The sequence below is a fragment of the Pleurodeles waltl genome, chromosome 3_1, assembly GCF_031143425.1.
Source record: "Pleurodeles waltl isolate 20211129_DDA chromosome 3_1, aPleWal1.hap1.20221129, whole genome shotgun sequence".
NCBI lineage: Eukaryota > Metazoa > Chordata > Amphibia > Caudata > Salamandridae > Pleurodeles > Pleurodeles waltl.
The window spans coordinates 553504043-553521668 of NC_090440.1; the positions used below are offsets into that span (position 1 = coordinate 553504043).

General features: G+C 44.0%; 1 protein-coding gene across 1 annotated transcript in view; it reads left to right on the top strand.

Moving 5' to 3' along the window:
• NOX5 (NADPH oxidase 5) overlaps positions 1–17626 on the top strand; it is a 246625-nt gene that overhangs the window by 148088 nt on the left and 80911 nt on the right. Inside the window, exons 7-8 of the mRNA XM_069221267.1 lie at positions 79–261; positions 1117–1249. Of these exons, the coding sequence (XP_069077368.1) occupies positions 79–261; positions 1117–1249 (316 nt within the window). The remainder of the gene's footprint in view (positions 1–78; positions 262–1116; positions 1250–17626) is intronic.

Genomic DNA, 17626 nt, shown 5'->3' on the forward strand with positions numbered 1-17626 from the left:
GGCTCATAAATCTTACTCAGTATTGCTGGAAACTGGCAGTAGGAAAAGATACAACTACTTCCCTGTTGTTATTTGCAGGTTTTCTATTGGACCCACCTCTCCTATATCTGGATCTGGATTCTACTTGTTCTTCACGGGCCTCAGTTTTGGAAATGGTTTTTGGTGCCTGGGCTTATTTTCCTGCTGGAGAAGGTGATTGGCATTGCTGTGTCCCGCATCGGGGGACTATACATTGTGGAGGCCAATCTTCTGCCGTCTAAGGTATACTGAACATAATCAATTGGCACTGCCCTGTTACACAAATCACCAACACGAGTCATCCTTTCTGTTGGAGTGGGGATGGGACAGAAAAGTTAATATTGTCTAATAACAGCCTGCTTATAGAAGCCAGATTTCCCATTCACTGCCGCCTGGGCAGACTTCACTGCCAATGAAGAGTCCTTTAACATTATTCCAAGCTTTCTTTACTGACCTCAAGCAACATCAATACGATAAAGGAATTTTCGTTTATTGCATTGTTGATACATGAAGTCAATGAAGGAAGTCTGACGTAAAATCATGGGGCCCTTTCAAAAATTAAAATTCAGGCAGGGGGTTATATTTGGACTTGAGCATACTTAATTTTTTTTTGCTATTAACCAACATCCCCCATGGTACACCTGGAAAATTGTGCCAGATCCAGATTTCCAGGCCCATTACAGGAAATGTCATGTGAATGTCATGTGAAAGTTCCAGCACACTCTTATTCCCGCTATGAAGTTCTAAATAATGTAGGTCTCTGCAAAGGGAGAAATACCTCCTCATAGGCAAATGCACATTTGTTTTCATTACAATTAAAAAAAAATCCCCAGGAGAAAGCCCTTTTTGCACACCCCACGAGCGTGTGAGTGATCCTTCACCCAACCCATTCAAGTCTTGTCCTCAAGAAAAACTCTGATCATTTCCGGAGTGGAAAGGGGATGGGGGACTTTGAGAGTCCCCACAAACACAATGTTTACAGCCAAATATACATTTGTGAATAAGTCCATAATTGTCTACCCACCATGCAGTGGAAAATATGCATTATCGCACATAATTATTTTCTTCCCATGTCTCCTATGTTTCATTTGATTTCAGGTCACCCATCTTGTGATCAAGAGGCCGCAGTTCTTCCAGTACAAGCCTGGTGACTATGTTTATGTGAATATCCCAGTCATAGCCAAGTACGAGTGGCACCCGTTTACCATCAGCAGCGCTCCAGAACAACCAGGTTATGTTATGCCAGCTCTGGCAGTTACCTATAACGGTGTGGGCAAGTGGATGGAAATGGTTATGTTGGTACAGATTATTGATGCTGGAGGGGGCAGACTTGAGAACTAGTAGAGTGTTAGGTTTTGTTGAGAGGATCAATGAATGTCACCTTGTAGCTCTTTGCCTAGGGCTGAACCTGAGTTTTGCAATGGCCTACAACAAGGGAGAAGGTGTTTAATAGCTGCAATTACCAGAGGCAGAAGGGCTATTTGGCTACTAGACCAATCCAATCACCAAGCGTAGAATGTTCTAAATTGTAAAGGGGAAAACAGAAAGATAAACATTGGAATGTTGGAGCAGAAGGCTCTTACAAGCCATTAGTGACCTTGAGCCACTCCATTGTCTTCAATGGAGCACTCAATCTTCCAGTGTTTTTATATAGCCTTATAACCCGCTACCAAGGGCTATACCGGCTGTTAAAGGCCCTGAACCCAAGTTATAGGCCCGAAACGCATAACGAGGGAGCAGGCTTTTAATAACCGGTATAGCCCTGGGCAGAAGGGATATGAGGCTACTAGAATAATCCACCAAATAAGGGTGTAATGTTTTAAATTAAAATTGGAGAAACAGAAAGACAAACATTGAAATGTTGGAGCAGAAGGCTTTTGCCAGCTATTATAAGCCTGAAGCTACTCCATTGTCTTCAATGGAGCGCTCAACATTCCATTGTTCTAATATGTATTTATTAGTTAATGTATTTTTATAAGGGACATCAATTGTTATGTTGTTGTCATTCTATCATTCTGGTTGCCCAGGAATAAGTTGGTTCTCTTTGGAATATAAAGGGCTTACTCTTTAATATGTTGGTCATTGCATGAGCTGGCTCTCTTTGGCATGCAAAGGGTCTTTTAAGCATTATGGATGCCCTGGCATAACATTGCCCTCTTAGCATAATATATCTGTTCTAGGCATTAAGATGGCCCTGGCAAGATGTGCTCCTTATCATATTGTAACAAACAACATGGTAATGGATGAATGAATCTCAGCCAATGGTGATTGTTTGGGACTCATCTCAGTCAATTGCTTTTCCCCTACCATGCCACTCAGGACACCCACCATTAACAAATCAGTAGTGACCCTGCTTCCTATGGGTTCACTTCATCCCCTACTACAGGGCGAGGCCCCCACTAGGAGGGAATACAGGTAACCACAGACAGGTTTCAGCCCATTTGGGCCAGGTCCATAGGGTGCAGCTTGGGTCCTAGGAGCAGTGAGCATGGGACCTACGTCAGAGCATACCTGCCACACGTAGGATGTCAACGGCAACAAGATCATGTATCGAATGCCTGAACTAATCACAACCACTGATGATTGCTTGAGATACATTACAGTCCTTTATTTTTCCCACCATGCCAATATATACAGAGACCCGCCTAGTGCAAATCAGTACTGACCCTGCTACTCATGGGGACAATCCATCTTGAACTGCAAGGCCCCCTCTAGAAGGAAACACAAGCAACCCCAGAAACCAGTTTCAACCTTTTTAGGTCTCACCAATAGGGTGTCAATTGAGTTCTAGGCACAGTACGAGACCTACATCTGGGCTTATCTGTCGTACTTAGTGTGTCAACTGCAACAAGGTGATGAATGGAATGCTTGAATTATTCTCAACCACTGACGATCACTCTGGACACATTCCAGTCCACTGTATTTTCCCACCATGCCAATTGTAGTGATAAGCTTATAAGTGGGAAATGGAATGTGGAAGAAGGGGCCTTCTAGGTGGAGTGTTGGAAAAGGGACAGTCTGGAGGAGGCAGGAGAAGGAAGAGGCTGGAGCTGTGTGCTGGGAGTTGCTGTATTACCATTACTACTAGTACCCCTGTACAGGAATAAAGGATTATTCACTACAATGACTGCTTGGATCATTACATAAATGGCGACGAGTGGATTCTGTACAGAAGCCAAGGAAAACCAAGCAACTCCCTACTCATAACAACGTGAGCAACAAAAGAAATCCGGAAAAGAAAATACGGAAGGCTTTGGAATGTGAACTGAATAACTGTAAGTGCCAAGTTGCGTATGTTTTCAAAGGAGCGCTATTGTTTTGATAGACTTATGCTTCAGCGTGTATGCTAAATAATGTGGCAAGGATACCAATGGTAATCCAACGTTAACGCTTGAAGGAACTTGAAATCATTTACTTTGAGAATATTGATGGTGAATTGATATAAAAGTTTAACATCCAATATTATACCAATCGGCACTTTAACGGAAAGAGCACACGACGCCTTTTCAGATGTAAACAATTCTACACACGCGCTAAGAACAGAACACTCAACGCGTGCTACAAATAAAACTAAGACGCGCATGGCACGACGAAATATTATTCCTGACACGCGCTAAAAATAGAATACCAGCGTGAGGAACAACAAATGAACAACGGCGCGAGGAATGCAAGCAGATTAAATCAAGGATTACTCACGTTTTGTCGAAGCCATCCAACTCCGACTCCTGTCTGTACTTTTCACATTGATCTCACGAACAGTTAAAATAGAAGAAGGACTTTTGCAAACAAGCTAGAAAAAGGACTATTCCAGAAGTACCACATCAGAGACTGAAAGAGACTGTAATTTTAGATTGTTCATTTATTTTAATTTCTATTCATTTTAAATTCAGTTGCAGCTATGGCTGAACAAAGCATCTCGGCACCTACATGTTTTTTACCTTTACCAGGGGAACCAATAATTCCTTGGAAAAGGTGGAAGAACATTTTTTCTACCTACTTATTAGCAATAGGGGGGGACAGGTACAGTCCTCTTAGGAGACAAGCAATCCTATTGCATCATTTAGAAACAGAAGGTCGTAGGATATATGATGATTTGCCTGAGGTGTCTTTGGGTATGGGGGATGGACAACCTACAAACCCATATGAAATGTCCCTGCAAATGCTGGAGCCACACTTCACACCTAAAATAAGTATAGTGTTTGAACGACATAAATTATTTTCTAGAGTTCAGGGTTCTGATGAGGATGTGTTAATTTATGTCGCAGCATTAAGGGGATTAGCAGTAACGTGTGATTTCCAGAATCTGAGTGACTCCTTGATACGTGATCAGATTGTACGCTGTACTAACAGCAAGAAAGTGAAGGAGAGATTGTTATCCATTGACCCCTCATTGGAAGAGTGCATACAAATAGTGCGAAGTATGGAGCGTACTGAAACGTGGATGAAAGAAATTGAAGTTAAGATTCATATAAGGGACTCAGACAAAGAAAATACAGTTGAGGTGAAAGAGTTTAAGGTAAAGAAACAAGACAAGAATCCTGGAAACAAGGGAATTAAGGTCACGGAAAAGAAGAATCCTAACATTTTATGTTACAGGTGTGGTGGTCTGGGACATATTGCCTCTAATCCTCTATGTATAGCGCGTACCCTAACGTGCAGGGTGTGTGGAATAAGAGGTCATTTGGCCAAAGTGTGTAAGTCGAAAGGAAAAGCATTAAATAATAGTGTCAAATCTTTGGATGATGCACGAGAAGAGCAGGAGGAGATTGTCCTAACTGTTAATAGTGCTTTGGAAGTTAACCAACGGAATATAGAATTTAAAACTGGAAGGAATTTGAAGAAGGAGAGCACTATCAAATTGGAAAAAACCTCATTGTGACATAGTATTGGAATCCAAATCTGTAAGAGTGCTAGTAGATTCTGGTAGCCTATTTACTTTGATATCCAAGGATGTGTATGTGGAGTGTTTGGAAAGGAAAATTGAGGATTTGCAAAGTGCAGATGTCAAAGCAGTTGGATATGGGGGAAACAGAATCAATATTTTAGGAATGAGGTGGATGGACATTTTGTTCAAGGGCAACGGAGTACACGGGAAGGTGTACGTAACATCTGAAGGGTCCAATCTTTTAGGATGGCGACACCAGAAAGACTTAGAGATAGTACTAGACCCTAACGCAGTTGAACCTGTCATGACTGTGGAAAAAGCATATATCGAACATATGGATACTCAAGAAATGGGAACAGAATGGCCTGAAAAATTCATGGAAAAATTTCCTAATGTGTTTACTGACAGCCTAGGTAAATTGAAGAAATTTACACATCGCATAATTTTAAAAGAAAATGCGATACCAGTGGTTCACAAGGTAAGGTCAATACCATTCTTGATGAGGGAACCACTCCAGCAGGAACTCAACAAATTATTAGAAGAAAAGATTATCGAACCAATAGAGTCCTCGGAATGGTTGGCGCCTATAGTCGTGGCACCTAAGGAGGGAAACAAGATTCGTTTATGCATTGACTTGAGGGATTTGAACAAGAACATTTGGGTGGATAGGCAGCCTTTGCCGAACATCACAGAAATGTTGAGTATGATGGGGGGTGGTAAGGTGTTTAGTGTATTGGTAATGTCTGCAACTTATCATCAAGTTAACTTGCATCCGTATTCACGACCTTTAACATCTTTTGTTACTCCTTTGGGTGCATACCGTTACTGTAGAATGCCTTTTGGGCTAGACTCAGCATCAGCTGTATTTCAACGGATCATGCAAAATGTTTTTAATGGACTACAAAATGTATTGTGTTTCCAGGATGACATCATAATTGTGGGAAAATCTTTGAATGATCATGTTGAGTTGATTGAGAAAGTCTTAGGGAGGATTGAGGCTCATGGTCTGACTGTAAAGAGAGAAAAATGCCAGTTGAGAAAAGATTGAGTGAATTATTTAGGTCATGAAGTATCTGCTGAAGGGATAAAACTAAAAAGAAGTATTGTAAGAGCGATTAGTGAAGCACCGAGACCACAGAACAAAGATCAACTAAAATAATTTCTGGGATTAGCAGAATACTGTTCAAAGTTTGTACATGATTTTACTGTGGTTGTGGAGCCTATGAGATTGCTGTTAAGAAAGGGGACAGTGTTTGAGTGGGGAGAGGAGTGTGAAACAGCATTTGTGAAGATTAAGAGTTCTATTATTAGTGCTCCTACACTGGGACATTTTGATGTGTGCAAGAAAACAATCTTAATGACGGATGCTAGTAGTGTGGGGTTAGGAGCAGTTCTCATACAGATGGTGGAGAATGAAGAGAAAATCATTGGATTTGCATCTCGTAGACTTCAGGGGGCAGAACGCTCATACTCTGCCATTGAGAAAGAGGCGTTGCCCTGTTGCTGGGGTGTAAACCATTACAGATACTATCTATGGGGATTGCCTTTTATACTTCGGACGGACCACAAACCGTTATTGCAGGTTTTCAAATGTGGTCGGGGTTTGGAGGGAAGCATAACACCCCGAATATCTAGATGGTTGCTCAACATTATAGATTTCAATTTTGTTGTGGAATTTGTAAAGGGTAAGAAAAATATTGTGGCCGACTGTCTGTCACGTTTGCTGGTTGATGAGAGTTCTGAAGAGGTGTTGTTAATGTGTGAGATGGAAGTGGAGGCGTCTCCAATAGATGAAGAATTGGCATTAGGACAGGAGGAGTGGGAGGAAGCTGTAGTGGAAGATGAAGAATACCGTGAGTTAAAAAGGCTTATATGTGATCCAGATGGTAGTGGCAGTCACTCACATGAAGGTTTGAGACAATATTTGGAAGTAAGGAATGAATTGAGTATTCAAGGAGAGAAAATATTAAGACACGGGAAAGTTGTTCCTTCAAGGAAACTGAGAGTGAGGTTGATAAAATTGGTGCATGAGGGTCATCTAGGAAGGAGTTTAACCAAGAGAAGACTAAGACAATTTTATTGGTGGCCTGGAATGGATAGGGAGGTGGAGCGGATGGTGAGTGAATGTGTAGCATGTGGTAACAGTGACAAGACCAGAGTTCTCAGGCAGCCACCTTTAGGATGTGTACAGTTCCCAACACAACCGTGGGAGAAGTAAGCTTTGGACTTTATAGGCCCGGTGGATAAATTGGGTAGGAGGAATCGGTTTCTTGCTGTTTTGGTAGATTACCATAGTAAGTGGTTTGTAGTAAAGAATTTGGAACGAATCACAACTAGTAATGTTATAGAATTTCTTAAGAAAGTGTTTTTGGAAGAAGGTGTGCCGAGAGTTCTGATCACTGACAATGGCGTGCAATTGGTGTCGGGAAGTATGAAAGAGTTCCTGACTGGATTAGGAATTAAACATGAGAAAGTTGCGCTGTTCCATCCGCAAGCCAACGGATTAGTGGAGAGGGTGAATCTAATGATTATGGAGAATATTCAAATCTCTTTGGCGAATGGACTAGATTGGAGAATGGAATTGAACAAAATGTTGTGGGTACATAGAGTGACGCCCCATTCGGTAACAGGGGAGTCGCCATTTGTTGCTCTTAAAGGTAGGGAACCAGCAACAAAGGAATTTCCTTGGTGGTTATGTGAAAAGAAACAAGTATGGGTTGATCGGGGAAGGATGAGAATGAAAGTATTGGATCAGCAGGAGCGTAACAAATTAAGATATGACATTAGGAGAAGGGTGAAGAAGATTGATGTGGAAGTTGGTGATTGGGTGGCAGTGAAAAGGTTTGGTGTAGTGAAGAAGGGTGAGAGCAAGTTTTCTAAACCACAAAAGGTGGTAAAGGTGTATAACAATGTAGTTAAGTTGGAAGATGGAAAGGAGTGCAGTATGGGAAACTTATGCAAAATTAGGAACGGTTAATAGTATTTTTAACTGTAAATAGGTATTATTTAGTTTTGTGTGTGTATTTGTGTAGGATGTGTAAGGGGGAGATGTGTAATAGGTATTATTTAGTTTTGTGTGTGTGTGTAATTTTTGTAGGATGTGTAAGGGGGAAGATGTGTAGTGATAAGCTTATAAGTGGGAAATGGAATGTGGAAGAAGGGGCATTCTAGGTGGAGTGTTGGAAAAGGGACAGTCTGGAGGAGGCAGGAGAAGGAAGAGGCTGGAGCTGTGTGCTGGGAGTTGCTGTATTACCATTACTACTAGTACCCCTGTACAGGAACCTACTATTGGAATAAAGGATTATTCACTACAATGACTGCTTGGATCATTACACCAATCTATACAGATACCCACCTAATGGAAATCAGTACAGACCCTGTTCCTCATGGACACAGTCCATTGTGAGCTATCACACAAAGCCCCCTCTAGAGAGAACAGAAGCAAATCCAGATTAATTTCAGCACATTTGGTTCTCATCATTAGGGTGCAGCTTCAGTCCTGTGGCTGAGTGAGTGCACAGCTCATGTTTGAGCACATTTGTCACGTCGCACGTAGAGCATCAACTGTAACAAAAGTTTAAAGCTGTTGAAAAGCACCTGACACTATTTGTTGGGGTGGATGTAAAATAGCAATAAAAGGCTTGTACTAAAAATGAATGACTCAGTTGGGTCTGTGTCCCACAGCTTGGATGATTAAGGCGTACAGCATTTGTTCTCTATTACTTAATTAAAACTCCCAGTTTCGGAGGAGAGCATCTTCTATTTCAGATGTGAACCAGTCTACAGGGGAATATGGAGCTACCAAGACAGGTAGCTATCTCTGGAAGGATGAAAAAAGTGTAATGTTGTGGAGAAGTGTGGCACAATGGCTAGAGCAGCAGACCCTGAAGCAGAGATCTGGCTCAAGACCAGGGTTCAAGTCCTGCTTTGGCAGGTCTTGGGCTCAATTCCCTTGGACCAGATAATTCTCGCCTCAGTGCTTAATCTAATTAATGGGTCCCACTCTGCAACTCTGGGCAATAGCTTACTTAATCTCCACAACGGCCCCAACAGCGCTTGGATGCCTGGCTTCACCCTTGGGGTGCCCAGGAGTGGGTGCCTCCCAGGGAAACGCCAGGAGGGGTTCCATAGCGGTATGAGTACAGCGCCTTGAGACCCTAACGGGTGAGTAGTGCGCTATACAAGTGTAAAGTTTACGTTTTAATGTCGAGTCAGTTACTGGCAAGGCAAAAGGTTGATCAGATTGACATAAAGGCAGAAACTTGTTGATGATATTTTCCAGTTTCCTTCCCCTGCCTCTCAAGATTATACCCTTAGCAATGTTATGTTAGTTTATTTGGAACACACACAACTCACCCGAAGATGTCCTGGCTCTCGGAGAACATTGGCCACAGTACAGTAGGAAAACTATTAAAAGGACAAAAGGTAGGTCTTACGTTTTTAGCAAAATTTGAGTATATTGAATAGACAGTGCAAATTAAAAGGAAGACTGTTTCACAAGGAAGCTGTGACTGTGGGACATAGGGCTCGTCTCCCATGCAATATTTTTTTAAAACAGGGTTAATGAGAGAGGATCTGAGATTAGGTATGGTTTCATAAAAAGCAAATAAAGAAGTCGTGAAAGAATTGGGGCATGACGACAATAAGGCTTTATGACAAAAGCAAAATGCTTTCAATATGATGCGTTTAGGAATTGGTAACTTGTGTAAGGAGAACGGTAGCAAGGAAATTGAAGCAGATTTAGGCACCTTGTAAAGCAGTCGTGATGAAGCATTTTATACAAGTTGCAATTTGCAAACCATTGTATTAGGAAGACCAATATACACGGAGTTGCAATAGTCCGGTCCACTTAATATTAAGGATTGGGCTAATATCCTTTGAGAGGGTGATCTTCCTTAGTACTTTCAGCATGAAATAACAAGTTGATATGAGCTTTGAAATTTGCTTTTTGACAATTTGACAAATCTACCATGAATGCCACTTGGGTCTGCAACAGTGGTGGCTGCTGACAACAGAAAGTGGGGGGGCAGCGCAGGGGGAAATAATAATTAAATTAAAAAAATTACCTGCCATTCCCGATCCTGCTGCCAGCCACCTTGTGCTCCACTGCTCCCAGCAGCCACACAGCACAGGCTCCCAGACTCCCCACCCAATCCAGATGTTGCTCTCAAGCTACTACCCAGCATGAGACCAGTGGTGTGATTGGCCTGAGCAGGCTGGTTTAACGCTCGTTCAGGGACTAGGAGCCAGTGCCTTTTCTCCACCCGCTGTATAACACAGCCGGGTTGGAGAAATGTAAATGGGCATGTCAGTTTGGCCATCCTACGACGGCTGGCCAAACCGACACGCGCACTTACAGTGCCCACCATTCCTCCTCCCTGCCATGGGCTGGCCCTGCCCTCCCTACACTTGAATGGCTCAGTCAGGGAAGTAAAAATAAAATGATAATAAAACTGAATGCTGCTCTTTCCGTGAATGGAGCTGTGCTTTTTATTTTTTACAATTTTATATAGTGCAAACGTGACCTAAGCGCTTTAGAGTGATTTACAAGAAAACCAGAGTATGCTGCACATTTTTAGGCACAGGGAGATTAAGTGATTTCCCTACAATCACAGGATGCTGAGCCGAGGTCAGGGTACTAAAGCGGCTCCCCAGTTGGCAGCAATAGCCATAAGGTCGCAACTCCTCCCTAATAAAAGGTCAGAGAACAATGATTGACCTCTTTGATGATACTCTCCTATGCTGTTATGTTACATTTTATGTCTAATTCATACATGCACCAAAGCTTCATGGCGGGAAGAAAAATTAACGAAACACAACACAGATTGATTGAAAAGCAAGGGTTTCCTTTGTTGTTATAACTTGAGGCAACTTGTTTCTAGATGTAAGATGAAAAGGAGGGAATTCCAAGTCTTGACTACCTTCTCATTTTTACCAGTCTCATCTGAGGAATGATTAGGCAATTTTTATGAGGAGACCTAAAGGTTAAGTAGGCCTAAGGTGCTTAAAATTGGCTGTCGTGGTGTTCTTGCTGATAGCAAGTTGCCATTGCCGTAAAGTACCCGCCCCGTGCAGATTAAGCAAGGAGGCAAAAAGTATAGTTACATGTTTTCAGTCCAAAAATTAGTTGTGCTGAATTCTGGAACACTTGGAGCTTGTTCATCACTTCTTCAGTTGCTGACACAAAATGTGTTTGCCCCTGCCCAGTCATGATTGGAATAGGATAGTCACCACTCTAGTGTGCATAGGTGTTCAAGAAAAGGTAGAAAACGTCTTAAGTGTGATGGATTCAGGCACCTGGGACTCAGTAAAGGAAACTGAACCCCATAATTGCGAGTCTTGATTTATAAGCAGTATCTCTTTCTTATAGGGATTCAATTACAAGAAATTTGTCAATGAATAAATGAAATGTAGGAAGTGAAAGTCACCAACTTCAACTCAGACAGCAGATGGCTGTCTTGAGTTGCAAGTTTTATTTACAAAGTCCCCCACATGAATTGTGAAGAGGGACCAATGACCCTTCACATCTTGGTCAGCACCTGTTGCTCTCCCAGTAATAGTCAGCCACACACTATCAAAAACGACTCAGTTTCTCCTCCTGGACAGTCTCTTCTCCTGCAAGGCCAGACACACTCCTTGCCTGTCTGAGCAGACAGTCCGGCTTCTAAGTGCTAGGCAATCCCTCAGCTTCTCCAACAAGTTGCAGAGACTTCTGGGGACTTCCCCTGACCTCTGGGAGTCTGGCTATCATGCAGAGACCAGTCCTAGTTTCCCAGCAGTGCTTTGAGTACTCTGCAAAGCATTCCCTTTTGTGGTCAGTGAGGCGGCTTGGAACTGGAACAAAGTGTGGTGGTTTGGGTACAGATGATTATACTCATTTCCAGATGGGTGATGTTGATCGTCTCTTTAAGGTTCTGGAACTAGTTTGTGATGGTTTTCTTTCAAAAGTCATTTTCTGGCTGTAGCGCAGATGGAGACTTTGTTCAAGGTGATGCCTAGTTTCAAGTAGGAGCATTCAAAACATGGGCACAATATAGTGTCTGTACCTGACTGTCATCAGCCTGCCTGAAGTAACAGTCAAAGACAGAAAAAAGGGCAGGCAATGTTGTGAGAAAGTAGCCTCTTTCTAGCCTTGTTACCCCCACTTTTGGCCTGTTTGTGGGTGTATGTCAGGGTGTTTTCACTGTCTCACTGGGATCCTGCTAGCCAGGGCCCAGTGCTCATAGTGAAAACCCTATGTTTTCAGTATGTTTGTTATGTGTCACTGGAACCCTGCTAGCCAGGACCCCAGTGCTCATAAGTTTGTGACCTATATGTATGTGTTCCCTGTGTGATGCCTAACTGTCTCACTGAGGCTCTGCTAACCAGAACCTCAGTGGTTATGCTCTCTCTGTCCAAATTGTCACTAACAGGCTAGTGACCAATTTTACCAATTTACATTGGCATACTGGAACACCCTTATAATTCCCTAGTATAAGGTACTGAGGTACCCAGGGTATTGGGGTTCCAGGAGATCCCTAGGGGCTGCAGCATTTCTTTTGCCACCCATAGGGAGCTCTGACAATTCTTACACAGGCCTGCCACTGCAGCCTGAGTGAAATAACGTCCACGTTATTTCACAGCCATTTTACACTGCACTTAAGTAACTTATAAGTCACCTATATGTCTAACCTTTACCTGGTAAAGGTTGGGTGCTAAGTTACTTAGTGTGTGGGCACCCTGGCACTAGCCAAGGTGCCCCCACATTGTTCAGGGCAAATTTCCCGGACTTTGTGAGTGCGGGGACACCATTACACGCGTGCACTACACATAGGTCACTACCTATGTGTAGCTTCACAATGGTAACTCCGAATATGGCCATGTAACATGTCTATGATCATGGAATTGCCCCCTCTATGCCATCCTGGCATTGTTGGCACAATCCCATGATCCCACGGGTCTCTAGCACAGACCCGGGTACTGCCAAACTGCCTTTTCAGGGGTTTCACTGCAGCTGCTGCTGCTGCCAACCCCTCAGACAGGTTTCTGCCCCCCTGGGGTCCAGACAGGCTTGGCCCAGGAAGGCAGAACAAAGGACTTCCTCAGAGAGAGGGTGTTACACCCTCTCCCTTTGGAAAAAGGTGTTAAGGCAGGGGAGGAGTAGCCTCCCCCAGCCTCTGGAAATGCTTTCATGGGCACAGATGGTGCCCATTTGTGCATAAGCCAGTCTACACCGGTTCAGGGACCCCTCAGCCCTGCTCTGGCGTGAAACTGGACAAAGGGAAGGGGAGTGACCACTCTCCTGACCTGCACCTCCCCTGGGAGGTGCCCAGAGCTCCTCCAGTGTGCTTCAGACCTCTGCCATCTTGGAAACAGAGGTGCTGCTGGCACACTGGACTGCTCTGAGTGGCCAGGGCCAGCAGGTGACGTCAGACACTCCTTCTGATAGGCTCCTTCAGGTGTTGCTAGCCTATCCTCTCTCCTAAGTAGCCAAACCCTCTTTCTGGCTATTTAGGGTCTCTGCTTTGGGGATTTCTTTAGATAACGAATGCAAGAGCTCATCAGAGTTCCTCTGCATCTCTCTCTTCACCTTCTGCCAAGGAATCGATTGCTGACCGCGCTGGAAGCCTGCAAAACTGCAACAAAGTAGCAACGACGACTACTGCGACACTGTAATGCTGATCCAGCCGCCTTCTCGACTGTTTTCCTGGTGGTGCATGCTGTGGGGGTAGTCTGCCTCCTCTCTGCACTAGAAGCTCCGAAGAAATCTCCAGTGGGTCGACGGAATCTTCCCCCTGCAACCGCAGGCACCAAAGAACTGCATCACCGGTCCTCTGGGTCTCCTCTCAGCACGACGAGCGAGGTCCCTTGAACTCAGCAACTCTGTCCAAGTGACTCCCACAGTCCAGTGACTCTTCAGTCCAAGTTTGGTGGAGGTAAGTCCTTGCCTCCCCACGCCAGACTGCATTGCTGGGAACTACGTGTTTTGCAGCTACTCCGGCTCCTGTGCACTCCACGAAGATTTCCTTTCTGCACAGCCAAGCCTGGGTCCACGGCACTCTAACCTGCATTGCACGACCTCCTGAGTTGTCCACCGGCGGCGTGGGACTCTCTTGTGCAACTTCGGGTGAACACCGTTTCACTCCACTTCGTAGTGCCTGTTCTGGCACTTCTGCGGGTGCTGCCTGCTTCTGAGAGGGCTCCTTGTCTTGCTGGACGCCCCCTCTGTCCCTCACGCAATTGGCGACATCCTCGTCCCTCCTGGGCCACAGCAGCATCCAAAAACCCTAACCGCGAGCTTTGCAGCTAGCAAGGCTTGTTTACGGTCTTTCTGCAGGGAAACACTTCTGCACGACTCTTCACGACGTGGGACATCCCTCCTCCAAAGGGGAAGTTTCTAGCCCTTGTCGTTCTTGCAGAATCCTCAGCTTCTACTGTTCAGTAGCAGCTTCTTTGCACCCACAGCTGGCATTTCCTGGGCATCTGCCCACTCTCGACTTGATCGTGACTTTTGGACTTGGTCCCCTTGTTCCACAGGTACCCTCGTCTGGAAATCCATTGTTGTTGCATTGCTGGTTTTGGTCTTTCCTGCAGAATTCCCCTATCACGACTTCTGTGCTCTTTGGGGAACTTTAGTGCACTTTGCACTCACTTTTCAGGGTCTTGGGGTGGGCTATTTTTCTAACCCTCACTGTTTTCTTACAGTCCCAGCGACCCACTACAAGGTCACATAGGTTTGGGGTCCATTTGTGGTTCGCATTCCACTTTTGGAGTATATAGTTTGTGTTGCCCCTATCCCTATGTGTCCCCATTGCATCCTATTGTAACTATACATTGTTTGCACTGTTTTCTATTGCTATACTGCATATTTTTGGTATTGTGTACATATATCTTGTGTATATTTTCTATCCTCATACTGAGGGTACTCACTGAGATACTTTGGCATATTGTCATAAAAATAAAGTACCTTTATTTTTAGTATATCTGTGTATTGTGTTTTCTTATGATATTGTGCATATGACACTAGTGGTACCTTAGGAGCTTCACTCGTCTCCTAGTTCAGCCTAAGCTGCTCTGCTAAGCTACCTTTTCTATCAGCCTAAGCTGCTAGACACCCCTATACACTAATAAGGGATACCTGGGCCTGGTGCAAGGTGTAAGTACCCCTTGGTACTCACTACAAGCCAGTCCAGCCTCCTACATTGGTTGTGCAGCGGTGGGATAAGTACTTTGCAACTACTTACCACTTTTGTCATTGTACTTTTCATAAGAGAAAAATATACAAAACAAGTTCAGTGTATGTACACCTAACCAAAAAGTTTTGCTTTTCTTCTCTCACTTCTTTACTAAGTGCTGAAAAGTACCTCTAAACTTTCTAAAAAGTTCTTAAAAAGTTTAAAAAGTTAGTTTTCTGTCTTTCAAAAAGTTCTGAAAAACGTTTTTCTCACTTTTTCTATCCCTTAAACACTTTCTAAAATGTCTGGCACAGGCCAAACTGTTGATCTGTCCAAACTTGCTTATGATCACCTTAGCTGGAAAGGAGCAAGGAGTCTCTGCATTGAAAGAGGTTTAGGGGTAGAGAAGAATCCCTGTAGAGAACTGTTGGTTAATATGCTCATTGAACAAGATAAGACCAGAGTTGGCACTTCTGTTGAGAAATTAGCTGATGGTTCCGAATCTGACCCTGGGGCACCCCTAGCAAAAGATTTAGAAGGGAAACGTCCTAGCCTGCCCATTAGCAGACCACCTAGCATAGCTGGTACTGATGTAGAGTCACATCACAGTAATAGTGTTGCCTCACATCACAGTAAGAGTATTCCTTCTCATCATAGTAGAAGTGCTGTTAGCCAGGCTGTTAGAGTGCCATCTGTTAGGGACAGGTCTCCTTCTGTTCATTCTCACCATACTTCTGTTTCAAGGCATGCCCCACCCACCCACCCTGATGACAGAGTGTTAGAAAGGGAGCTCAATAGATTGAGAGTGGAACAATCCAGACTGAAGCTCAAGAAGCAACAGCTGGATTTAGATAGGCAGTCCTTAGAGATAGAAAGAGAAAGACAGAAATTGGGTTTAGAAACCCATGGTGGTAGCAGCAGTATTCCCAATAGTCATCCTGCAAAAGAGCATGATTCTAGGAATCTGCACAAGATAGTTCCCCCTTATAAGGAGGGGGATGACATTAACAAGTGGTTTGCTGCACTTGAGAGGGCCTGTGTTCTACAGGATGTCCCTCAAAGGCAGTGGGCTGCTATCCTATGGCTATCATTTAGTGGAAAGGGTAGGGATAGGCTCCTTACTGTGAAAGAAAGTGAAGCCAATGATTTCAAAGTTCTTAAGAATGCACTCCTAGATGGTTATGGCTTAACCACTGAACAGTACAGGATGAAGTTCAGAGAAACCAAAAAGGAGTCTTCACAAGACTGGGTAGACTTTGTTGATCATTCAGTGAAGGCCTTGGAGGGGTGGTTACATGGCAGTAAAGTTTCTGACTATGAAAGCCTGTATAACTTAATCCTGAGAGAGCATATTCTTAATAATTGTGTGTCTGATTTGTTGCACCAGTACTTGGTGGACTCTGATCTGACCTCTCCCCAAGAATTGGGAAAGAAGGCAGACAAATGGGTCAGAACAAGAGTGAACAGAAAAGTTCATACAGGTGGTGACAAGGATGGCAAGAAGAAAGATGGTGAGAAATCTCAAGATAAGCATGGGGATAAGGGTAAAACCAAAGATCCTTCTTCAAATCTTAAACACTCTTCAGGGGGTGGGGATAAAACAAATTCTTCCTCTTCTTCTCAACCCACACACATTAAAAAGCCTTGGTGCTTTGTGTGTAAAAACAGAGGCCATAGGCCAGGGGATAAGTCCTGTCCAGGTAAACCCCCTGAGCCTACCACCACTAATACATCAAGCTCTAGTGCCCCTAGCAGTAGTGGTACTAGTGGTGGGACTGCTGGCAACAGTCAAGTTAAGGGTGTAGTTGGGTTCACTTATGGGTCCATAATAGAAACTGGGGTAGTCAGTCCCAAGACAGTTTCTGTCACAACTAGTGGCATTGGCCTTGCCACACTGGCTGCTTGTCCCCTTACAATGGATAAGTACAGGCAGACAGTTTCAATAAATGGTGTTGAGGCCTTGGCCTAAAGGGACACAGGTGCCAGTATCACTTTGGTGACTGAAAACCTAGTGCATCCTGAACAACACATCATTGGACAACAGTATACGATTATTGATGTCCATAACTCCACTAAGTTTCTTCCCTTAGCTATAATTCAGTTTAGTTGGGGTGGAGTTACTGGCCCTAAGCAGGTGGTGGTATCACCTAGCTTACCTGTAGACTGTCTCTTAGGTAATGACCTAGAGGCCTCAGGTTGGGCTGATGTAGAGTTTTATGCCCATGCAGCCATGCTGGGCATCCCAGAAGAATTGTTCCCTCTCATTTCTACTGAAATGAAAAAGCAAAGGAGAGAAGGCCTGAAAACTCAGGATCCCTCTCCAACAACAGGTAAAAAGGGTATCACAGTATCCCCTAACCACCCTGCCAATCAGGATATCATTCCTGTGGTGGGAGAAACCTCTCCTGGGGTGGCACCTGTTCCAAGGGAATCATCAGCTGGCAAAGCTGTACTCCCTGAGGTAGAAGTACCTCTCTGTGGGATAACTAACATTGGTGAGGAAAAGAGCACCATTTTAGTTAACATGGAGCATCCCTCCAACCCTCCCAGAGAAACTTTAGTGCAGAAA